Below are 24,915 nucleotides of genomic sequence, written 5' to 3' on the forward strand. Positions count from 1 at the left end.
AAGCCAAACTGAGGACCTAGGGGTGATCCCAATGTGACTTCTCTGGACCCCTGACCTGCACTGATCACTCAGCCTTGAAATCCTAGTCACAGAGCAAGGGTGTCCATGCATTTGTGTCCATTCCTGGAGGTACTAGCAGGTCCAGGGGTCCAGACCCTTACATTCATTATAAGGTGGGCTCAGTGGTAATGAAATCGAGGAAAACCAAAGGTGAATTAACAGCCACATTTGGCTCAGTCAGTAGTATGAAAGGAGCCTCAGGACTTGCATCTTCTTGGTCACCTCTCAGATTCTGAGAGTTGCGTGGCTTTGTGTAGACAATGTAGGTCATATCTGTTGGTGCCTGTGTCATTGCTTAAACAAGGAGAAAAGCAGATTATAATCGGGGAAATATTTCATTGTACTGGGTGACACTACCACAAGCCTTGCATTGATTAAACCATGTAGCATACACTCAAAGGAAGATATCAGATAGCTCTCACAGTGGAATTTGTTAGTTAGTCTAATGACCATTACTCCTGTTACAATCTCCTGAACAGCTGGATCAGAGATAGTCAGTGTTCACCCTATGTGTCCTCTCCATAATGAACTGTCCCACTAAATGTATGACTTCTGTGAGTGTGAACAGCCAGGGACTCAGTGGACAGGCAAACATTGTTTTCTTTTAATCAAGAAAAAAATCTCATAGAAAACTTGGTAAATTCAAGAGCTACAAATGTGGATCTTAGAGAGGCAGTGATATGGGAAAAAAATCCAGAAGACAGGGGCCATTTAAAAGATGCTTTAAAAAGGCAGTGAGGATCATGGGTCTCTGTCATTGAAAGCTGACATGCATTTTAGTGTTTATTTTTTCCCCATCATTTAGGTTATCAGTAATTTAATGCAGAAGCTCTGTTTTGTTTCTTTCCTGTTCCTCTCCCTTACTCGCCTTCAACCAGCAAAGAGGATTCAACAGCATTTCAGTCCATTGTTACTAAACTCCTTCATGCACACACTACACCCCATGTCTCCATCAAACAAACAAACAAAAATACTGAGAGATTGGGGAGCAGTCTCACCTGTGTCCTGACGGCTGTTCTGTGTCCCTCTAGCTCCCCAGGAGGGCCTGGTGGTGAAACGGCGGCGTGAGGCCTGGGGTGAGGGGCAGCCTCTGAGGGCCCCGAAGGTAAGCTCACCCGGCTGCATTTGGGATAAGGGCATTGCTTCACTTCTTCATTCGCATTCAGTCAAATACAGTCACAGTAATCTGAGGTATACATTATCACTGATGTATGCAGTTTCTTGACTGGTGAAATATTGAGGATAAATATATTATCAACATAGACTTGATTCAAAAGTACTTTTAAGAAAGACAGCATCAGTTACTACTGTAGGTACCTTGCTCAGAAATTTTTCCTACTTCAAAAATAATTTTGTAATTGTTGCTAAAATTGAAACTGCAGATTTTACATAAAATACTCCAGAGTTTTCAACAGGGGTCCTCTCTGTTTAATTGTGGGGGTGGGCATTGACTCGAAAAGTTTTAGTTATCTGAGGACCAAAATCAGATAACAGAAGACTTACTGCAGAGAACACATGATGCTGACAGCCTCACTCTGTTTGCTTCTCTCTAATCACAGGAATCCGGAGCAGTCTTTGAATATGGTAAATACTCAATGACCATCCCTCTGCTGAGAAACAATCTAGCTGATGAAGGTGGGGCTATCTTGCCAGCTCTGGTTGGAGAGGCCCCCTGATGCTGGATTCCTACATGGGGTGAGGGCTGGGAGTACAGAGAAGAGACTGATGCCCAGGAAAGAACAATGTCTGTGTTCTATGGTCTCTAAAACAACTCCATCATTTAGATGCTGTGGGTTTGTGTGAATCAGGCTTGGGGGGCCACGTGGTGGGATTTTGAGGCTGTGTGTGTGTGTCTTTCCTCAGAAGATATTTCCCTCTTACACAGAATAAGTCAACTGTGAAGTTTCTAAACACTTCTCATCACCACAGCACACTGGCTATACATTACCTGATTCTTTTCTCAACTCAACCATTTCTCAAGTTTGGTGAATATTCATTTTCTTCAGATGGAGATGGTGCTGAGAAAAATGGTGCAAGTTTTTGACCTTCTAAGTGGAAAAGCCAAACTGAGGACCTAGGGGTGATCCCAATGTGACTTCTCTGGACCCCTGACCTGCACTGATCACTCAGCCTTGAAATCCTAGTCACAGAGCAAGGGTGTCCATGCATTTGTGTCCATTCCTGGAGGTACTAGCAGGTCCAGGGGTCCAGACCCTTACATTCATTATAAGGTGGGCTCAGTGGTAATGAAATCGAGGAAAACCAAAGGTGAATTAACAGCCACATTTGGCTCAGTCAGTAGTATGAAAGGAGCCTCAGGACTTGCATCTTCTTGGTCACCTCTCAGATTCTGAGAGTTGCGTGGCTTTGTGTAGACAATGTAGGTCATATCTGTTGGTGCCTGTGTCATTGCTTAAACAAGGAGAAAAGCAGATTATAATCGGGGAAATATTTCATTGTACTGGGTGACACTACCACAAGCCTTGCATTGATTAAACCATGTAGCATACACTCAAAGGAAGATATCAGATAGCTCTCACAGTGGAATTTGTTAGTCTAATGACCATTACTCCTGTTACAATCTCCTGAACAGCTGGATCAGAGATAGTCAGTGTTCACCCTATGTGTCCTCTCCATAATGAACTGTCCCACTAAATGTATGACTTCTGTGAGTGTGAACAGCCAGGGACTCAGTGGACAGGCAAACATTGTTTTCTTTTAATCAAGAAAAAAATCTCATAGAAAACTTGGTAAATTCAAGAGCTACAAATGTGGATCTTAGAGAGGCAGTGATATGGGAAAAAAATCCAGAAGACAGGGGCCATTTAAAAGATGCTTTAAAAAGGCAGTGAGGATCATGGGTCTCTGTCATTGAAAGCTGACATGCATTTTAGTGTTTATTTTTTCCCCATCATTTAGGTTATCAGTAATTTAATGCAGAAGCTCTGTTTCATTTCTTTCCTGTTCCTTTCCCTTACTCGCCTTCAACCAGCAAAGAGGATGATTCAACAGCAGCTCAGTCCATAGTTGCTAACCTCCCTCATGCATACACTCCACCATCCCACATCCTATTAAAAAAAAAAGAGAGAGAGAGAGAATCATTGAGTGATTTGGTAAGCATCCTCACCAAGTGTCTTGACATGTCAGCTCCTCCATGTAGCTAGCTCCCCAGGAAGACCTGGTGGAGGGACTTCCTAGCTCCCCAGGAAGACCTGGTGGAGGAACTGTGCTTTCTATAATCAACTGTCCCACTACACATATTGCCCCTATGAGTATGGACAGTGACTGATTCAGTGGACATGTACACTGTATAAAACAAATACTGATATAAAAATATGATATTATTCATAGTGGCTGTTTTTAAATGATAAGAATTCAGTATTATCAAATCTTGTACATTTGATTTTATTTAAAACACTTGATTAGTGAATTAATAGAATAGCACACTTTGCCCAGATTTGAATTCAGTCCTCTACAGAGTTCACTTTTAATCGAGTACAAAGTCTCATAGGAAACATGATGAGTGGAGTAGCAGCAACTGTGGATCCTGGAGGAAGAGTGATCTGGGAAAAATCAAGAGACCATGGTAATTTAGCAGGAGCTCAAAGTAAGCAGAAGGAGTCATGGGTCTCTTTCATTGAACACATTTTAGAGTTTTCCTTTTTTTAGAATGAATATTTCTTCTTGATTAGGTTCTTCCTAGCTAGAAAACCAAAGCTCTGCTTTCATTTCCTTCCTCCTCCTCTTTATTTTCCTTCCTCCTCCAAAGAGGATGGATCAACACAAGTTCAGCTCATGCTTATTAACCTCCTGCATCCATACACACCACTCCATGTCCACACAAAGTGAAAACCCCCTGCATGATTCCTGAGCAGCCTCACCACTGTTCTAACAGCTACTCTGTGTCCCTCTAGATTTCATTGAGGACCTGCCAATCAACCCAGCTTGTGACAGGACCGAAGAGACCCCGTGTGTCTCCAAGGCAAGCTATTTTGTTTTCTGGTCTGAGATAGAAATACATTTTCATTTATCTTTCAGTAGAATTAAGCTATGAGTCTTTGAGGGTGTTAGTTTCAGATAGAGACGATTCCTTTGATCGGGATAATGTTGAATGAGTCTTATTACCAACTCATGATGCCTCTGTCCCCAGGATATTAAAATTGTTAGCATCCATTACGTTCTGTAAGAGTACAGATTTCTCTCTCCTGCAGCAACATTTCTTCTAGGAAAAGAATTCTGCAATTTCCAGCCTAAATTGGCTTGGAGTTCCATCCTCCAGGCACAGGTCTTGCCTTTCATCCTGAGTATGTGTGCGCTGATCTTGCTGGGTTCCCTGGACTCTACCATTGTTCCTCATCAGGTTTCCTACTGTCCCCAAATGAACCAAAGACTGTACATCTATGTGATCTTACCCTCATAGCGTCTTCTCTTCTGTTCTTGCAGGTGGCCCTTCAACGATGTGAAAGTGGTATGTATTCTAGAATCATTCCCTTTGGGAGAAAAAACTTTGTAGATGAGAAAGTTGGGGCTTTCTCGCTAGTTTTAGTGTAGAGGCCAAACTGATTCCAAATTCCTGCTGGGAATGAGTATAGGGGTCCTGCTGATAGAAAGTAATTTACAAGCGATCAATGTGGATGATTACTGTAGTTCCAGGAAGAAGCTGTATTATGGTTAATAGTGTAGGTTTGTGTGCATGGAACTGGGTGTGTGTCCATGTGTGATTCTTTTTGTGTGTGTGAATTTTTTGTGTTGTGTTTTCCTCGATATTTGTCACCCTAAACATCACTCTTCCTGGTGTTAACTTCCCCCTAAAATTTCCCAACACAGTGCACCATGAATATGTATGTATTAAAAATTAAAGAAAGTATACATATTTACTGTATGCATTGATTTTACACCAAGTGAACATCCTTTTCCCAGGAAGAGAAATCCCATCACTACCCAGGAAAATATTTGCAGGATTCTTTTTAATTTTTATTAAATTTTTTATTGGCTCTGCTGGGTCTTCATTGCTGTGCAGGCTTTTCTCCACTTGTGAAAAGCCAGGGCAACTCTCTAATTCTGGTTCACAGACTTCTCACTTTGGTGGCTTCTTTTGTTGCAGAGCATGGGTTCTAGGGCTCTCAGGCTTCCATAGATTTGGCACGTGGGCTCAGTAGTTATGGCTCCTGGGCTCTAGAGCATGGGCTTGGTAGTTGTGGCAAACAGGATTAGGTCCTGCACGGCATGTGCAATCTTTCCAGGCCAGGGATTGAGCTCGTATCTCCTGCATTGGTAGGTAAATTCATAACCACTAAGCCACCAGGGAAGCCCTACATGCTTCTTAACGTGCAAAACTATGTTTCAGAATCCCACTTACTGGCTTAATCACACCTTTGTTTAATAGTAAATCTCATGTATTAATAGGTCTTATAGCATTTCTTTTGGTCATGATGCATCACTCTGCCACTTCCCTCATTCAAACTCTTTCCTATTAGTGCCTCAGAATGAGTCCTCCCCTCTCACCAAACGCCCTCAGTACCAGGCAGGCTCCTTCATTCTGCAGGGAGCCCCTGGCGGTACACACATGCCACACCCAGTTCTAGAGGAGTCTGAGAAAGGAGGAGCCTCCAGGCATAGACGGAGGAAGTTCAGTTCAGCTTTGCCTCTTAAGCTTGCAAGTGTCCAGTCAGTCTTGTTAACTTAATGCAACTTGTTGTTCAGCACAACCCTAGAAAATTTCCATTCTGTAACTAAAATTTTATAACCATTAAACAGACGTTCCCTGTGTCAACCTCTTCCCAGCTCTTGGAACCACCCTTCTACTCTATACTTCTCTGAATTTTCCTTTAGATGCCACAGGTAAATGAAATGGTTCAGTATTTGTCCTCCTGTGACTAGCTTATTTTACTCTTACCAATATCCTCCAGCTTCATTCATTGCTGCAAATGACAAGATAACATTCATTTTAAAATGCTGAATCACATTCCAGTGTATGTATACACCACATTTTCTTTCTTGATTTATCTGCCCATGGACACTGGGCAGTTTTTCTATCTTGGTTATTGTGTGCAATGTGGCAATGGATATGAGATTATAGATATCTGCTGAACATTCTAGTTTTATCTCCTTTGGACATAAACTCAAATAAGTGATTGCTGGATCTTACGATAATTTTTGGATCTTAATAATTTTTGGAGGGACTTCCAAACTGTTCCATAATGGGCATGCCATTTTCCATTCCTACCAAGAGGGTACAAAAGTTGCACTTCTCCACACCCTTGCTAGCATTTGTTATTTTCTTTTTATAATACACATCCTGAAAGGTGGTGTTTTTTTTTTTTTTTGACTTGGTTTCCATTTCACTGATACTTAGTGATGCTGAGAATATTTCCTATATATATTGGTCACTTCTATGTCTTCTATGAGGAAATGTCTATTGACATTTTTTGCACATTTTTTAGTCAGTTATTTGCTTTCTGTTTTTTCAAGTTATGTTATAGTAGTTGCTTATATGTTCTGGATATTGATCCTTCATTCAGATACAATGCTTGCAGATACTTCCTCTCATTCCATAGGTTGCCTTTCTATAGATGTTGAGGAGACTATTCTTTTTTTTTATTTGTTTTAATTGGAGGCCAATTACTTTACAGTATTGTAGTGGTTTATGCCATACATTGACATGAATCAGCCATGGGTGTACATGTGTACCACATCTTGAACCCCCCTTCAACATCCCTCCCCATCCCATCCCTCAGGATCATCCCAGTGCACCAGCCCTGAGCACCCTGTCTCATGCATCAAACCTGGACTGGTGATCTATTTCACATATGATAATATACATGTTTCAATGCTATTCTGTCAAATTATCCCACCCTCACCTTCTCCCACAGTCCAAAACTCTATTCTTTACATCTGTGTCTCTTTGGCTATCTTGTATATAAGGTCATCATTACCACCTTTCTAAATTCCACATATATGTGTTAATATATTGTATTGGTGTTTTTCTTTCTGATTTGCTTCACTCTGTGCAATAGGCTCCAGTTTCACCACCTCATTAGAACTGATTCAAATGCATTCTCTTTAATAAATGAGTAATACTTGATTGTGTATATGTATCACAACTTTCTGAGCCATTCATCTGCCATTGGACATCTAGGTTGCTTCCATGTCCTAACTATTGTAAACAGTTCTGAGATGAACATTGAGGTTCAGGTGTCTCTTTCAATTGTGGTTTCCTTGGTGTGTATGCCCAGCAGTAGGATTGCTGGGTCATATGGCAGTTTTATTTCCAGTTTTTAAAGTAATATCCACATTGTTCTCCATAATGGCTATACCGGTTTGCATTCCTACCAACAGTGTAAGAGGGTTCCCCTTTCTCCGCACCCTCTCCAGCATTTATTGCTTGTAGACTTTTGGATTGCAGCCATTCTGACTAACATGAAATGGTACCTCATTGTGGTTTTGATTTGCATTTCTCTGATAATGAGTGATGTTGAGCATCTTTTCATATGTTTGTTAGCCATCTGTATGTCTTTGGAGAAATATCTGTTTAGTTCTTTGGCCCATTTTTGAATTGGGTCATTTATTTTTCTGGAATTGAGCTGCAGGTGTTGCTTGTATATTTTTGAGATTAACTCTTTGTAAGTTGCTTAATTTGCTATTATTTTCTCCCATTCTGAAGCCAGTCTTTTCACCTTGCTTAGAGATTCCTTCATTGTGCAGAAGCTTTTAAGTTTAATTAGGTTCCATTTGTTTATTTTTGCTTTTATTTCCATTACTCAGGAAGGTAGATCATAGAGGATCCTTCTGTGATTTATGTCAGAGAGTGTTCTGCCTATGTTTCCTCTAGAAGTTTTATAGTTTCTGGTCCTACGTTTAGGTCTTTAATACATTTTGAGTTTATTTTTGTGCATGGTGTTAGAAAGTGTTCTAGTTTCATTCTTTCACAAGTGGTTGACCAGTTTCCCCAGATTCACTTGCTAAAGAGATTGTCTTTTCTCTATTGTATATTCCTGCTGCCTTTTCAAAGATAAGGTGTCCATAGGTGTTTGGATTTATCTCTGGGATTTCTATTTTGTTCCATTGATCTATATTTATGTCTTTGTGCCAGTACCATACTGTCTTGATGACTGTAGCTTTATGGTATAGTCTGCAGTCAGGCAGGTTGATTCCTCCAGTTCCATTCTTCTTTCTCAAGATTTCTTTGGCAATTCGAGGTTTTCTGTATTTCCATACAAATTGTGAAATTATTTGTTCTAGTTCGCTGAAAAATACCGTTGTTAGCTTGATAGGGATTGCATTGAATCTATAGATTGCTTTGGGTATTATACTCATTTTCACTATATCGATTCTTCCAATCCATGGACATGGTATATTTCTCCATTTATTTGTGTCGTCTTTGATTTATTTCATTAGTGTTTTATAGTTTTCTATTTAAAGTCTTTTGTTTCTTTAGGTAGATTTATTCTTATGTATTTTATTCTTTTCATTGCAATGGTGAATGGAATTGTTTCCTTAATTTCTTTCTGTTCTCTCATTGTTAGTGTATTGGAATGCAAGGGATTTCTGTGTGTTGATTTTATATCCTGCAACTTTACTATGTTCATTGATTAGCTCTCATAATTTTCTGGTGGAGTCTTTAGGGTTTTCTATGTAGCGGATCACGTTATCTGTAAACAGTTGAGAGTTTTACTTCTTTTCCAATCTGGTTCTTTTTATTTCTTTTTCTTCTCTGATTGTTGTGGCTAAAACTTCCAAAACTATGTTTAATTGTAGTAGTGGTGAGAGTAGGCACCCTTGTCTTGTTCCTGACTTTAGGGGAAATGATTTCAATATTTCACCATTGAGGATAATGTTTGCTGTGGGTTTATCATATATGGCTTTTATTATGTAGAGGTATGCTCCTTCTCAGAGAAGGCAATGGCACCCCACTCCAGTACTCTTGCCTGGAAAATCCATGGACAGAGGAGCCTGGTGGGCTGCAGTCCATGGGGTCACAAAGAGCTGGACATGACTGTGTGACTTCACTTTCACTTTTCACTTTCATGCATTGGAGAAGGAAATGGCAACCCACTCCAGTGTTCTTTGCCTGGAGAATTCCAGGGATGGGGGAGTCTGGTGGGCTGCTGTCTATGGGGTTGCACAGAGTCGGACATGACTGAAGCAACTTAGCAGCAGCAGCAGCATGCTCCTTCTGTGCCTGCTTTCTTGAGGGTTTTATCATAAATGGATGTTGAATTTTGTCAAAGGCTTCCTCTGCATCTATGGAGATAATCATATGGTTTTTATCTTTCAATTTGTTAATGTAGTGCATCACATTGATTGATTTGTGAATGTTGAAGAATCCTTGCATCACTGGGCTAAAGCCCACTTGGTCATGATGTATGATCTTTTTAATATGTTGTTGGATTCTCTTTGCTAGAATTTTTTTTAAGGATTTTTGCATCTATGTTCATTAGTGATATTGGCCTGTAGTTTTCTTTTTTTGTGGCATCTTTGTCTGGTTTTGATATTAGGGTGATGGTGGCCTCAGAATAAGTTTGGAAGTTTACCTTCCTCTGTAGTTTTCTGGAAGAGTTTGAGTAGGATAGGTGTTAGCTCTTCTCTAAATTTTTGGTAGAATTCACCTGTGAAGCCACCTGGTCCTAGGCTTTTGTTAGTTGGAAGATTTCTGATTACAGTTTTGATTTCTGTACTTGTGATGTGTCTGTTAAGATTTTATATTTCTTCTTGGTTCAGTTTGGAAAGTTATACTTTTCTTAGAATTTGTCCATTTCTTCCAAGTTTTCCATTTTATTGGCATAAAATTGATGATAGTAGTCTCTTATGATCCTTTGTATTTCTGTGTTGTCTGTTGTGATTTCTCCATTTTCATTTCTAATTTTGTTGATTTGATTCTTCTCCCTTTATTTCTTGATGAGTTTTGCTAATGGTTTGTCTATTTTATTTGTCTTCTCAAAGAATGAGATTTTAGCTTTGTTGATTTTTGCTACAGTCTCTTTTGTTTCTTTTTCATTCATTTCTGCCCTAATTTTTATAATTTCTTTCCTTCTACTAACCCTGGTGTTCTTTGTTGCTTCTTTTTCTAGTTGTTTTAGCTGTAGAGTTAGGTTATTTATTTGATTTTTTTCTCTTCTTTCTTGAGGTAAGCTTGTATTGTTATGAACCTTCCCCTGAGCACTGCTTTTACTGAATCCCATAGGTTTTGGGTTCTTATGTTTTCATTTTCATTCATTTCTATGCATATTTTTATTTCTTTTTTGATTTCTTCTGTGATTTGTTGGTTATTCAGAAGCGTGTTGTTTAGCCTCCATATGTTTGTATTTTTAATTTTTTCCCAGTAGTTGACATCTAATCTTACTACATTGTGATCAGAAAAGATGCTTGGAATGATTTCAAATTTTTTTTTTAATTTACCAAGGCTAGATTTATGGCCAAGCATGTGATCTATCCTGGAGAATGTTCCGTGTGCACTTGAGAAAAAGGTGAAATTCATTGTTTGGGGTGAAATATCCTATAGATATCAATTAGGTCTCATTGGTCCATTTTATCATTTAAAGTTTGTGTATCCTTACTAATTTTCTGTTTAGTTGATCTATCCATAGGAGTAAGTGGGGTAGTAAAGCCTCCCACTATTATTGTGTTACTGTTAATTTCCCCTTTCACACTTGTGAGCATTTGCCTTACGTATTGTGGTGCTCCTATGTTGGGTGCATATATATATTTATAAGTGTTATATTTCTTTTTGGATTGATCCTTTGATCATTATGTAGTGTCCTTCTTTGACTATTTTCACAGCCTTTATTTCAAAGTCTATTTTATCTGATATGAGTATTGCTACTCCTGCTTTCTTTTATTCTCATATTCTCCATGAAATATCTTTTTCCAGCTATTCACTTTCAGTCTGTATGTGTTCCTTGTTTTGAAGTAGGTCTCTTGTAGACAACATATATAGGGGTCTTGTTTTTTTATCCATTCAGCCAGTCTTTGTCTTTTGGTTGTGGCATTCAACCCATTTACATTTTAGGTAATTGTTGATAAGTATGATCCTGTTGCAATTTACTTTGCTGTTTTGTGTTTGAGTTTATAAACCTTTTCTGTGTTTCCTTTCTAGAGAAGATCCTTTAGCATTTGTTGAAGAGCTGGTTTGGTGGTGCTAAATTCTCTCAGCTTTTGCTTGTCTGAAAAGCTTTTGATTTCTCCTTCATATTTGAATGATATCCTTGCTGGGTACAGTAATCTAGGTTGTAGGATTTTCTTTTTCATCACTTTAAGTATGTCCTGCCATTCCCTTCTGGCCTGAAGAGTTTCTATTGAAAGGTAAGCTGTTATCCTTATGGGAATCCCCTTGTGTTATTTGTTGTTTTTCCCTTGCTGTTTTAATATTTGTTCTTTGTGTTTGATCTTCGTTAATTTTGATTAATATGTGTCTTGGGGTGTTTCACATTGGGCTTATTCTTTTGGGGATCTCTGGATTTCTTGGATTTGGGTGGCTATTTCCTTCCCCATTTTAGGAAAGTTTTCAATTATTATCTCCTCAAGTATTTTCTCATGGCCTTTCTCTTTGTCTTCTTATTCTGTCTGAGACTCCTATGATTTGAATGTTGGGGAGTTTGACATTTTCCCAGAAGTCTCTGAGGTTGTCCTCTTTTAATTCTTTTTTTTCCCCTCTATGCTTTATTTATTTCCACCATTCTATCTTCTACCTCACTTATCCTATCTTCTGCCTCATTTATTCTACTGTTGGTCACCTCTAAAGTGTTTTTGACCTCAGTTATTGAATTATTCATTATTGATTGACTCTTTTTTATTTCTTCTAGGTTCTTGTTAAACATTTCTTGTATCTTCTCAAACCTTGTCTCCAGACTATTTATCTGTAACTCCATTTGTTATCAAGATTTTGGATCCTTTTTGATACAAAATACTATCATTATTTTGAATTCTTTTTCAGGTAGACTCCCTATCTTCTCCTCTTTTGTTCTATTTGTTGGGCATTTATCATGTTCCTTTACCTGCTGAATAGTTCTCTGCCTTTCATCTTGTTTATATTGCTGTGTTTGTGGTGGCCTTTCTGTATGCTGGAAGTTTGTGATTCCTCTTTATTGTGGTAGTTCCTCCCCATGGGTGGGGTTGATTGAGTGGTTTGTCAAGGTTTCCTGGTTAGGGAAGCTTGCATTGGTTTTCTGGTGGGTGGAGCTGGATCTCTTCTCTCTAGAGTTCAATGAAGTGTCCAGTGTGAGTTTTGAGGTGTCTTGGGTTGGTTACTTTTGGCAGCCTGTATTTTAATGCTCAGGGTTATGTTCCTTTGTTGTTGGAGAATTAGCTTGGTATGTCTTGCTCTTGAACTTGTTGGTTCTTGGGTGGATTTTGCTTTCAGTGTAGGTATGGAGGCTTTGTATGAGCTCTTGTTGATTAATGTTCCCTGGAGTCAGTATTTTTCTGGTATTCTCAAGTTTTGGATTTAAGTGTCCTGCCTCTGGGTTTTAGTCTTATTCTTACAGTAGTTTCAATACTTCTGATCCATACAGCACTGATGATAAAACATCTAGGTTGATGTTGAAAAGATTCTCCATAGTGAGGAACACCCAGAGAGGTTCACAGAGTTACATGGAAAAGAGAAGAGGAAGGAGGTAGATAGAAGTGACCAGGAAGAGAAAAGGGGGAATCAAAAGAGGAGAGAGCAATCTAGCCAGTAATCAATTTCCTATGTGCTCTCCAGAGTCTGGAACACTGAGAGCGGTTCACGGAGTTACATAGAGAAGAGAAGAGGGAGGAGGGAGAAAGAGGTGGCCAGGAGGAGAAGAGGGGGAGTTAAAAGGAGAGAGACCAGTCTAGCCAGTAATCAGTTCCCTAAGTGTTCTCCACAGCCCAGAACACCCAAAAAGATTCACAGAGTTGGGTAGAGAAGAGAAGGGGTAGGAAGGAGATAGAGGTGACCTGGGGGAGAAAAAGGATAATCAAAAGGGGAAGAAGGCAATCAAGCCAGTAATCACACTGCTAAGTAAAAATGGGTACTGAGTATTGGATACTTAAAGGTACAAAATTGATGACAAAAATCAAAAGGCAAAGATTAAAAATCTGGAGTAGATGTTAGACTCTCAAAAATACAATATTAAAAAAGTCACAAAAATTATAAAAAATATATTTATGAAATTTGCTTTAGAAATAGGGTGTGTTTTTTTGCAAGGTAATAGGTTACAAAAATGAAAATTAAAGGAGTAATGAAGAACTTTAAAAATTAAAAAAATTGAAAAATTAAAAATGGATAATAATAAAATATATCTAGGAGATTTCTGGAGCTGTTGAGGGCAGTGTGGGGTCAGTTCAGTTTCAGATAGTTCCTTGTTCACACTTATACTTCTTTAGGTGTATAGGCTCCTTCCAATGTTGTCAGTACTAACTCCAGGGTTTTAATCCGTTGCACCTGTCACTTCCAGAGCAGTTCCCTCTTCTTTGTTAATTTTGGCTTCCTCTGTTTGCAAGCCTCTTCAGTGTCTAATTTCTGCCCTGACACAAGCGGGCGGAGGTGGTCACTTATTTAGGCTCACTTGTTCAGTTTTGCTGTGGGAAGGGAGGAACACTGCAAACAAATAACACTGGCATGTGTGGGGAATGCTTGCAGTGTAGGGAGTCACACTGGGTTTGCCCGCACTCATGACTTGTGTGTTTTCCCAATCTACACTGCTCAGGCTCCAGGTTGCTCTGCAGGGGAACTGTCCAAAGCCAGCCCTGGGTTGTGAGCACTTCCCAGGTCTAAGCTGCTCAGGTTCAGGTTCTCAGGTACTCCACAAAGGCACAGACTGCTGGGCCTGCGTTTAGTGCCCTTCTCAGGCCCGAGCAGCTCAGGAGACCAGGTGCTTGGTGATTGCACTCTCCCAGCTGGGTGGTGCATCTTATCACCTCCCTGGTCCCAGCCCCTGCATTTCCTGGGTGCACCGCGAGAGCACCATCTCAGGTGGGCCATGTGTCTCCTCTGGGGAGCTGATGCTGGTGGATGTCAGCCATCCAGGATCCAGGAAAACTTCGTTAGTAACTGGGAGCCTTCTCACAGTTTGGTGGAGGATGCCGTCTCTGGGGCCGAGATTGCCCCTCGCCTTCCAACTCTGGCTGTCACCTGGCTGCCTCTCTGCTTCCAGTGGGGGAGGGGTAGGTCCACAGCTGGCCAGCTCTCCTCTGGTATTCACTCAATCCTTTGTTCTGTGAGCGGGCCAAGCTGTGCCTCAGAGCTTTTTGTGGGAAGGTTCTCTCTCTCTCTCTTTTTTTTTTACTTCTTTTTGGCTATACCACCGTTTTTGTTGCTATCTCACATTAGCTCCCTCAGATTGTCCTCAAGGCATTCAGGTCCAGTCCCCACCCTATGCATCCAGCCTGTGCCTCCCTGTTTAGCTCCTGCTCGCTGCTGGCGAATGCGGGCGACTGGGCTACCTCACGTAAACTTTGGGTTCTTTTTTTTTTCCCTCCCGGTTATGTTGCCCTCCAAGATTCCAAAACTCCCCACAGGCTCGCTGGTGAGAGGGTTTGCTGGTGTTAGGAAACTTCTCCCCCTTCATGACTCCCTCCCTGGGACAGGTTTCCATCCCTAACTCTTTTTTCTCTCTTTTTGTCTTTTATATTTTGTCCTACCTCCTTTTGAAGAGAACGGGCTGCCTTTCTGGGTACCTGGTGTCCTCCTCAAGCTTTCAGAAGTTGTTCTGTGAAATTTGCTCAGCATTCAAATGACCTTTTGATGAATTTGTGGGGGAGAAAGTGGTCTCCCGTCCTATTCTTCTGCCATCTTAGCAACCTCCGAGACTATCCTTTCTTCACTTGGTAATTTTAGGACCTTGGCAAAGATATTTTGGCCACACATGTGTCAGTTTATTCAAGATTTCCTCCTTATGATTCATTGGTCTCTCTGCCTGTTTTGTTGCTGGTAAAATACTGTTTTGACTGTTGTGGCATTCTTATCTGTTTTGAATTCAGGAAACCTGAAATCTCCATTGTCATTCTTTGCTCTCAAGATTGTTTTTGCTCATTAGGTTTCTTTGGATTTCATAAGGTTTAGTATTTGGGGAGTTTTTTTTTTTCCATTTCTATAAAAGGGACATGGGATTTTGTGAGTGGTTTCAATACATATGTACATCCCTTTTAGGAGTATAGGAAGGTCAACAACACTAAATATTCCAGTCTATGAGTATGGTATGCCATTCCACTTCTCTCTTCTTTCTTTCAACAGTGTTCTATGGTTTTCAGAGTACAAATCTTTCATTTCCTAATGAGCCTTTTCCATTGCCTTGCTTGGGTCCTCTAGAGTCAGGGATTGGGAAGATGTGCTCATGAAGAGAGTGAATGTTCCTCCCTCCCCTCTGTACCTACTCTCTGGTTACTTGTAGCACAGGAGCACTAGGCCATGCCCTTCACCTCTGCCTACAAATGAGCCCCCTACTGGGAATTTTCTTTTAATCTGAGTGTTCACCTTAGTATTGGAATGTCCACAAGCATTCTCCCAATGCCTGGTCTGGGTTCAAGAGCCCCATGTATACCTACATGTGAATGATCTTATCAGGCCATCAAATCATCTGGAGTAAACAAACAAACAAACCATAACAGGCAATTAGTTGCCTTTTTCCTGGTCTTTGAAGCTCTTAGAGCTGAACTTTCCAGTGTAGTATTAGATCTGCCTACTTATAATGAACATAGTTCAAACAATAATTAACTTGTTACATTAAGAAAATCACAGAAATCACACAACTGCTTGGTCACATTAGTCATATTTCAAGTGAGTCCATAAGTGTTGGAATTTCAGCTTTGTAAACTTGAATATAAGAGCTATATTGGGCCTTAGAAGTGTAAGGTTGAATGGTAATTCTCTCCGCATCTCTCTCTCATGTAAATTTTGCAACTGTGATCAACACCTTGTTGAAAAGCTCTGACTCCACAAAGCACAGGGAAGTTCTGTGAACCTGGAGGAAAGACCAGGGAGATGCTATGTGAGCCAAGTGGAGGAGGAGAAATGGGTGGATCAACTTGTATAACTAAATTATTGCTCTTGGTTGTCTTTCTACAGAGTGCTTCCTGCAAAGTATTAGCAGCAGTGATGAGGAAGAGAATGCAGGTAGGAAACAACTCTCAGGTGGGATTTAGAGGGAGAGGGTCCCAGGACCACTCAGATTACACCAGCTTCTTTGGAGATGAAGGAAGGTGAATATAAACTGAGAAGGAAGAAGGAAATATGTTTAGAAAGGTGATTTGCCTTTTTCATATTTTAATGATATAATAGAGCTGTGTGTCCCTGTGCTTTATTGTGCTATGCTTATATGCTGTGCTTATCTCTTCTTGCTTTACAATTAAGAAATATCTTTTCTCACAAGACTACTCTTTCCTTGTCCTTTGGCTGCCAAATGTGAAAGCCTGGGTTCTGGTTAGTACCTGCAGGTATTATGTATGAGGGACTTTGGCTTCATGTTTAAATTCTCCTATGATGGCCACATCCTAGTGGGCACAAAAGTCTCATAGTCACTTGACACTGGAGACCAAGTTCTTGCAGTGAGTGTCAGGTACTGGGTGAGACATGAACTCTCTCCCTCTGCATTTTCAGGACATGTGGCTTCCCCTCACGCTTGTCCTCACTGTTTATTCCTCATGTAAATGGTGCTCTCAGGGTTGGGTGAGTCAAAGCACACGTGCTCTGGAATCCCTGACTGGGCTGAGTCTCCTGGAGCTCATCTCAGCACCACACCTCCCCAAGGATGCTGTGCTGAAGGTGCTTCCACGTGAGAGCAGTCCATGTCCTCCTAAAGAACAGCATGGCTTCAGATTCTAGAGACTGTGAAGGGGCTGCTAGCTTTTTTACACATTTGTTCTCACAGCCCTGATGACCTTGTGTCCTGGGACTGACCAGACCTAGGTCAGAGACTCAAGAGAGTAGGACTCTGGGTTACTGCTCCTCTTAGAACTCACTACTCCCTCCAGAAAAAAAGCTCCAAATGGTTTTGCAAACTCCTCAACTCATTTACTTTTTATTTTATTATATGTTTTGCATTTGAGTTGTGCTGTTCTCGTATATATTTTGAGTATAAGCTGCTTATCTGATGCATGGTTTGTAATTTTCTGGAGGTTATCTTTTCATCCTAGTGAATGTTGAAGACACTACACTTTCCCTATTTTGCTGTCTTAGAAACTTGGTGAATTTAATTTGACCATGTATCTTTGAGTTTACTTGGGGCTCTTTATTCTGGTATTTAGGGCTATGCATCTGTTTTTATATCAGTATAATACAGCTTTGATTCTGATAATTTTGTAATGTGTTTTGAAATCAGGAGGTGAGAAACTTTGATCTTTGTTCTCAAGATTATTTTGTCTATTTGGAGTCCTTAGTGATTCCATATATATTTTTAGATTTGCTTTTCCCATTTCTTTGAAAATAATGTTAATATTTTGACTGGTGTTCCAATGAATCTTTACTTGGCTTTGGGTAGTGTAGAAATACCAACAGTACTAAGTCTCCAGTCTATGAGCATGATCTGTTATTTCAATTCTGTGCACCTTGTTTCACTCTCTCAGTGGGGTGTGTAGTGTTCATTGTGCTGGTCGTGTCTCTCTGAAGGCCCTGTGTCCTCCCTCCCTGATTTCAGAGTCAGTGGTGGAGGGATGGGCTCATGAGGAGATACAGTGTGCCTTGCTCCTCATCTCTTCTCTGATGATGTATCAGCACAGGGGCACTGGGCCCTGTGTCCATACCTGAACACCTTCTGGGAATTCCTCTAAAATCTGGGTGTTGACATTCTGTTTCAGTGTCCCAAAGGCTCATGAGTACATGTGTGCATGAGCCCAGGAAGCACATACAAGTGAATCATCAAATCAGACCAGACAAATACTCGGCAGAAGCTGTTGGGCTACACTGCACAGGCCTGAAAGCCCTGTTCTTGCCTGGACTTGAGACCTAAGAAAGATTCCAGAGTCTACAGAGATATCAGAGGGTTTAATAGATGGGATGTCATATATCTGAAGTAAAAGGGTGCTGGAAAGACACCCACTGTGGATAGCAGGGGACAGGCAGAACACAGCAGCTACTGCATTCTTCGCTTAGCGGGGATAAAGAGCATAACAGATACAGGGGGGATTAACAGCAGATTGGCTCATTTGTTACATTGTTTACCATGGAAACCAGTATAGGGCAACATCCCTTTCTTAGCCCCTCAGGCTAAATACTTTTATGAGGCAGAATTCTTTTCTTTGTTAATCTATCAGCAAACAGCCATCTTGAAATGGCCAGAAAATGAACAGGGGATAAGAAGGGGAGAGGGGATAACGTCGTGTACATTATGTGTGATTAGTCACTCAGTGTGTCCAACTGTTTGTGATCCCATGGACTATATCCCACCAGGCTCCTCTGTCCATGGTATTCTCAAGGCAAGAATATTGAAGTGATTGCCATTTCCTCCTTCACAGCATCTTTCCAACCCAGGGATAGAACATATGTCCTTTATATTGGCAGGCAGATTTTTACCACTGAGCCAGCTGGGAAGACCTACACCCTCCCTTGTACCAAAGTTCCCTAGTTTTCCAAAAACTGTTCTGCCAAAATCTGTCAGAAGTGTTAGAACAAGTGGTGCTTAAGATTTGTTCAATCTTCCCTGGTGGCTCAGATGGTAAAGAATTCACCTACAATGCAAGAGACCTGGGTTTTAACCCTGAGTCAGGAAGATCCCCTGAAGAAAGAAATGACTATTCACTCCAATATTCTTGCCTGGAGAATTCCATGATAGAGGAGCCATGGGCTACAGTAAAAGGGGTCACAAAACTGACAAACACGACTGAGTGAATAAGCATGCACACACATATAAACATATATAATGGCTGCTATGTATTATAGTGTGGTAGCCACCTCCAGCTGTGACTGTTATAATTTGCTTAAAGGCATCTTTTACATGTGTCAAAAACTCTTGGAATTTCAGGTTGGTTAGCATGAAGGTAAGATCTCTAATGGGCCTGTAGAAGTGAGAGATTGAGAATTGACTCTTTCAGCATCTCTAAGTTTGCAACTAAGATCAGTGTCTTATTGAAGGGCTCTAACTGCACAGAGCACAGATGACTGCCATCTGCTATCCATAGTGGGGTGTCTCTTCAGGATCCTGGGAAAAAGATCAAAGTGATGCTGTGAGAGCCAGCAGGGCCTCAACTAGAGCAGAAGTGGGTGGGTTGCTCATTCTAGTCACCTTGTTGCTGATGGTTGTGTTTCAATGGAAGGCATTGTGGAGAGCATTTGGTGCAGTGGTAAGGAAGTAACACAGGCAGGAAACAGCATTCAGTTGGGACCTGATAGGAGAGGGCTCCTGGAACTTTAGGGTTAAACACTCTGCTTGGAGGCTAAGGAGGGTGAACAGGAAATTAGGAATAAGGAAATGTGTGTAGAGTTTTGACTTATTCTTTTAATATTTTAATGATATAGAGAAATTTTGTCCTGGACTTGCATTGAGTTCTGTTTTATAATCACTTTTTCTTGCTTTGCTCTTCAAAAATTAATTTTCCCATAAGAGATGCTGTTTTCTGCTTTTGTCACTGACTAATACAGAAGCTTGGACTCTGGTCAGCACATCTAGGATATTGTGCATTGCAGACTCTGTTTTCTATTGCATGTTGAACTATGATGGTCATATCCTAGTGGGCACAAAACTCTCATTGTCACTTGACACTGGAAACCATGTACTTATAGCGCATGTGAGGTAGTGTGTGAGATGTGAACTCTCTCCTGCTGAGCTTTCAGGACTTGTGACTTCCCCTTGTTTGCCTTCATTGTTAATTCCTCATGTAGAGGTCGCTCCCATGGGTGGATGAGTCACAGCATACAGGCTCTGGGTCCCTGCCTGGGCTTGGTCTCCTGGAGCTCATTTCACCCTCAGGACACCAGCCAAGGCTGATGTGTTGAGGGTGCTTCCATGTGAGAGGTCCATGTCCAGCTGCTCCTAGAGACCCTCCATGGCTGCAGATGCTAGAGTCTGTGAAGGGGCCACTGGGCTTCTTCACACACTTGCTTTCACAGCCCTGCTGACCTGGTCTGGGATTGAGCAGTCCCAGCACAGCCTGTCCTGGGGGCACTGCTGCTCTCAGAACCCACTGCTCCATCCAGACAGACTTGCCCCTTTCCCAGGTCTCATTCCTCCATTTTTCCAAGTCTTAGTGCAAACCTGGCAGCTACCAGCTGTTTACAGAGAACCCTTGTCACATTATTCTGGCTAAATGAAATTGGAAGTATTTGCCTCTATCCTCTCTAGGGGTCTGGGAAACTGAAGGTGTCTTTGTGAGCATTAAGCATCTCCCAGGTATCTAAGGTCACCCCAATAATGGGAGAGTCTCTGTTATGTGGAATTTTTGTCCTTCCCTCCCCCAGGGCTCAGCACACTCTCGGGTCCATGCCAGGTACTCCCTGGGAGGAATGGATTGGTTAATTAAATAATGGTCTGATTGGAGACTGTGACCATACATTCATGTTCCTTCTTCCAAAGTGTCCACGTTGGAGAACGCTAGGGCTGGTTGGAGGTTCAAGGAACAGGGACTAGAGGAGAGAAATGAGAAAGGAAGAGAGAGGAAACAGTGGGAGAAGGAGGCAAGCAAGGTTGTGAGCAGAGATGCATGGAGACAATGACCACCTAGATGAGGAACAGGTTGACACGGCCTCATTCCTGGTAACATGTAGACAAGTTGAGGGTGGCAACAGGATTTTGGATGTCAGAGACCCACTTTTTCATTACACAGTTGAAACACTGAGGCCCTGGGAAGTCCCTGGACTAAAGGACACCAGGGGTCCCAATGCCAGGCTGTGAGGAGCACAGGGTCCCCTGGTCACATCCTGACTCTAAGTCTCCCCTTTGCTTTCACACAGACTCTCCACATGACTGCTGCCCTCAGACACCAGAAAACTTCATGGAAGATATTGAAGATTTGGAGAAAGATAACAAGAATACGGAGGTCATTTATTTCTTCTCTCATATCTTTTAAATTTTTTCTCTTTTTCTGATCCATAGACTCTTTTTGCTCTTTCCATCTTTTAATATTATCCTTCTGGATAATCAAGGACCTGGTCTCTTGTAGGCACTTGGGGATCTGGGAACTTATATAAAATCTATGAAATCTGTCTGCAGCCCTCTTCCCCCATTTTCTTAGCATTGCCCTGGCTCCTGAACTCAGGTCTGCACCCTTGAACCTGGCTTTGTCACCATGAGTTGCTGAGCAGGAGTTGAGGCTGTAGTCAGTAGGTCAGGACCCACATGGCTGAAGGGGCCCCATGAAATTTACACTGCCCTGGGCTACCTCATATGGTTGCTTTCCTGCCCTGGGAGGGCTTGGACCTGCCTGATGAATCTTTTCCTTCCAGATGTCAGAAAGCTCTTTGGTCATCTTTGTGAAGAGTGCTTTTGGGAATATCATCAATGATGATGAAGAAGACCTGGAAGAGCAAGTGTGAACATGGGACCTGAGTTGAAAAGGTGAGGCAGACGAGGGCCCGTGTCTCCATCATGACCCCAATTCACTTGTTGGTGCTTCAGAAATAGGAGCAAAACCCCTGGGGTCTGCTGCCGAGTGTGACCACAAAAGTGGAGATGAGAGTGTTGTAACAATCCATGCAGATGAGTGGAGGATGCCCTGAGCACATCTCCCCAGGGTACAGGTCCTGTCCACAGATGCCCCCGAGGTTGCTGGGCTGGCTCCTCTGACAGCTCTTACATTTTCAGGGAGGCTGGGGGCACTGTGGGGCCACCGTGTGCAGGAGTCCAGGAGCTGCTGTTCCAGCATGTTCTCTTTGAAGATCCTCCCTGGGGGCTTCCTCATCAGGACCCAGCTCTGCCCTCCTAACCCCCTAAAGGCAGCAGGGGGCATCTCTAGTCTATCACCAGCTGCAGAGAGAAGTTGGGGCAGCCCCTGCCTCCCCAGTCCTAGGCTCCTGGGAACAGAGTGAAGGAGACACAGGCGCCCAGAGTTCATGCAGGCAGGAGTCACCTGGCAGCTCTGCATCCCTGTGGGTTCTCCCTGGTCCTGAGGGTCCCAGCCAGCCTATGGATGCCTGAGTCAGGGGACCCTCAGGACCTGGAACTCTAGAGTCTTGGGTCACCTCAGGCACCTTTCCTCAAGCTGAAGTTGGAGGTTCTGTAGAGGTTCTGTATGTGTCCAATTCCAACTAAAGAAACACCAGAATACAATTCAGTGGAGTGTGCACTTGGCATGGTGGGGCTAGTGCTAAAGAACCCGTCTGCCAATCAAGAGACACAAGAGACTCAGGTTCAATCTCTGGGTAGGAAGATTCCCTGCAGAAGTAAATGGCAACCCACTTCAATATTCTTGCCTGGAGAATCCCAGTGACTGAGTAGCCTGGTGGACTATAATCCACAGCGTTGCACAGAGTCAGATATGACTGAAGCAAATGAGCAGCACACTTGGGATGAGTGGTAGGATTCAAGTTACTCATGTTCCTTTTATTTTTTCCCCCAATTCTGTCATTGATAGCATATCCCGTTTTATTACAGTTTAAAATGCAGTGTCTCCTCTCAAATTTTAATGTTGCAATATGCTAAATAAGTAAAATGTACTTTTTAAATAATATAACAATATAATAACAATTTAAAATCATAAACCTCAGGAGTTTGGCTGGGGGTTAGAAATGATTATTCAGGAAAACAGAGACTTCAGGTGTCTGTCCATTTCTAATGCTCAGGTCTCAGGAGCAGTTGTACTGAGTGTAGGATGGGTGGGCAGATTCTCATACCTCCTGTGTCATCTGATCCCTGCCCCTCCCAGGGCCTAGAGGGAAGGGGAGACCCAAGCTTTTAGTCCTGGATCCCAGAGTGCCCTGTTCCTCTGCCTGAGTCTCACTGTCCAGGGGACCCATCAGTTGAGGTTTGCCAGCCAAACCTCACCCAGGTGTACTTGCTCCTGTGGGACATTTCTAGACACTCCTTACTAACAGACAACACCCTCAGCAAAGAGCAGCAAACAGGCCCAGTGCCCTGTAGATCTGAGCCCTGAAGCCAAGTCTAGATCCTGGGAAGTCTTCTGGGTCCTGCACACCCTGCCCAGGGAGCCCTCTTCTGTCTGACTCTTAACCGCCCAGGGAGGTTCACCATCACCTGTGTTGGTGTTGTAGGCTCTGCTCGGAATCCCTGAAGACCTGGACCTGGATGCCATCCTGGACACCAGAGGGGATGGAGCCCCCACAGCACCAGAAGCCTTATCTGGACCAGATCAAGGGAGGCCTCATTGCTTCTCTCCCGAGGGTCCTCATTTAGTATAGTTTCACTTGTTATGTTGTATAGATTTAGTATTAGTTTTATCTATATGTTTCATGTCTATCTGTATGTTCTATATTTACATGTAAGTTTTTTCATTAAAAATTTTTATATGTTACTTTTAAAATACTCTTTTGTAAAACACACATGCATAGAGTAGCCCCCTCAACAGAGGTAGAACTTAATCAATTGTTGTAAACCAATTACCTTAGTGTCCACCACCACGATCACTCCCCTTGGTATACAGTTCAGTCTTTGTTGTTAAGGAACTGCAGATTTAGTTCTTACATCTGTCCTACTGTCATTGTCTTTAAGGATTCTGTTTTCTCATGTCTGTTCATTCTACTAGTCATAGGAGATCAATATGATCCTAGAACTTTCCTAACTTGCATGTCAGGATTTTTTGAAACTCAGGCTGCTTTTGTGGTAAAAATTCATGATTCATCATTGCTCTCCTTTTGTAACTTAAGTGTGTTTCTCTTTTCTTCTAACAGAGAATTTCTCTCCAAAAAGGCTCTTAAAATTCTAGTTTTTATTCCCTTATATTTCTCCTGCTCTTTTATTCCAGCTGTGCAAAGGACTATATTCTCATGGTGAACATTTTGTCCCCAAAACTCATTTATTTTATAAGGGGAGTTTGTAAGTCTTAAACTCTCTCACCTAGCTTTCTCATCACCACATCCCTCTTCTTTTTGGTAATCACTTCTTTATTCTCTGTATCTATGACTCCATTACTGTTTGGTTATTTTGGCTTATTGGTTTTGATTTTTGGTTTACATGTTTAAGTGACATCATACTGTATTGGTCACTCTATTGGACTTATTATCCTTATTATCCTTAGCATAATACCCTCTAGCTCCATCCATGTTGTCACAAATAACAAGATTTCATTCTTCTATATGGCTGAGTAATAATCCATGCACACCACATCTTATGAATTCATCTCTTGATACACACTTTGAAAAAATACCCATAGATGGAATTGCTTGATCATAAGGTATTTCTATTTTTAAAATTTTGGGAAAACTCCATACTTAGTGTATATGACTTAAGATATTCCCCAAAATGCAACCTAATACTTAAAGTTGGTATTTCCTGTAACTGAATTATTTAGACTGACACTTGCACACCTATAAAAACTGTAGAAGCAATTTTACATCATCTTGATTAGAAAGCAACTTTTGATCTGTGTTGGAGAAGGCAATGGCACCCCACTCCAGTACTCTTGCGTGGAAAATCCCATGGATGGAGGAGCCTGGTAGGCTGCAGTCCATGGGGTCGCTAAGAGTCAGACACGACTGAGCAATTTTACTTTCACTTTTCACTTTCATGCATTGGAGAAGGAAATGGCAACCCATTCCAGTGTTCTTGCCTGGAAAATCCCAGGGATGGGGGAGCCTGGTGGGCTGCCGTCTATGGGGTCGCACAGAGTCGGACATGACTGAAGCGACTTACCAGCAGCAGATCTGTGTTACTGGATTAGTTGGGAGGATCAAGTTTGGAATGCAGAATTATGGAGAAAAGAGACACAGAAAGAGTGGAAATGCATAAAAGTGTAGATTTTGCTACAGAGACCAAGTTCATCCTGCTCACCACATAACAGAACAATAAATCC

At 41.7% G+C, this 24,915-nt stretch overlaps 1 protein-coding gene across 1 annotated transcript in view; it reads left to right on the forward strand.

Moving 5' to 3' along the window:
* Window positions 1–24,913, forward strand: part of LOC109570276 (uncharacterized) — a 35,216-nt gene extending 10,303 nt beyond the window's left edge. Inside the window, exons 9-16 of the mRNA XM_070767908.1 lie at window positions 1,092–1,165; window positions 1,620–1,644; window positions 3,975–4,042; window positions 4,504–4,528; window positions 16,088–16,135; window positions 20,903–20,988; window positions 21,395–21,506; window positions 23,159–24,913. Coding sequence (XP_070624009.1) covers window positions 1,092–1,165; window positions 1,620–1,644; window positions 3,975–4,042; window positions 4,504–4,528; window positions 16,088–16,135; window positions 20,903–20,988; window positions 21,395–21,484 — 416 coding nt within the window. The 3' untranslated portion in view covers window positions 21,485–21,506; window positions 23,159–24,913. The remainder of the gene's footprint in view (window positions 1–1,091; window positions 1,166–1,619; window positions 1,645–3,974; window positions 4,043–4,503; window positions 4,529–16,087; window positions 16,136–20,902; window positions 20,989–21,394; window positions 21,507–23,158) is intronic.
* Window positions 24,914–24,915: the final 2 nt, after the last annotated feature.

The sequence above is a fragment of the Bos indicus genome, chromosome 16 (genome assembly GCF_029378745.1).
Source record: "Bos indicus isolate NIAB-ARS_2022 breed Sahiwal x Tharparkar chromosome 16, NIAB-ARS_B.indTharparkar_mat_pri_1.0, whole genome shotgun sequence".
In the NCBI taxonomy this organism is placed as follows: Eukaryota; Metazoa; Chordata; class Mammalia; order Artiodactyla; family Bovidae; genus Bos; species Bos indicus.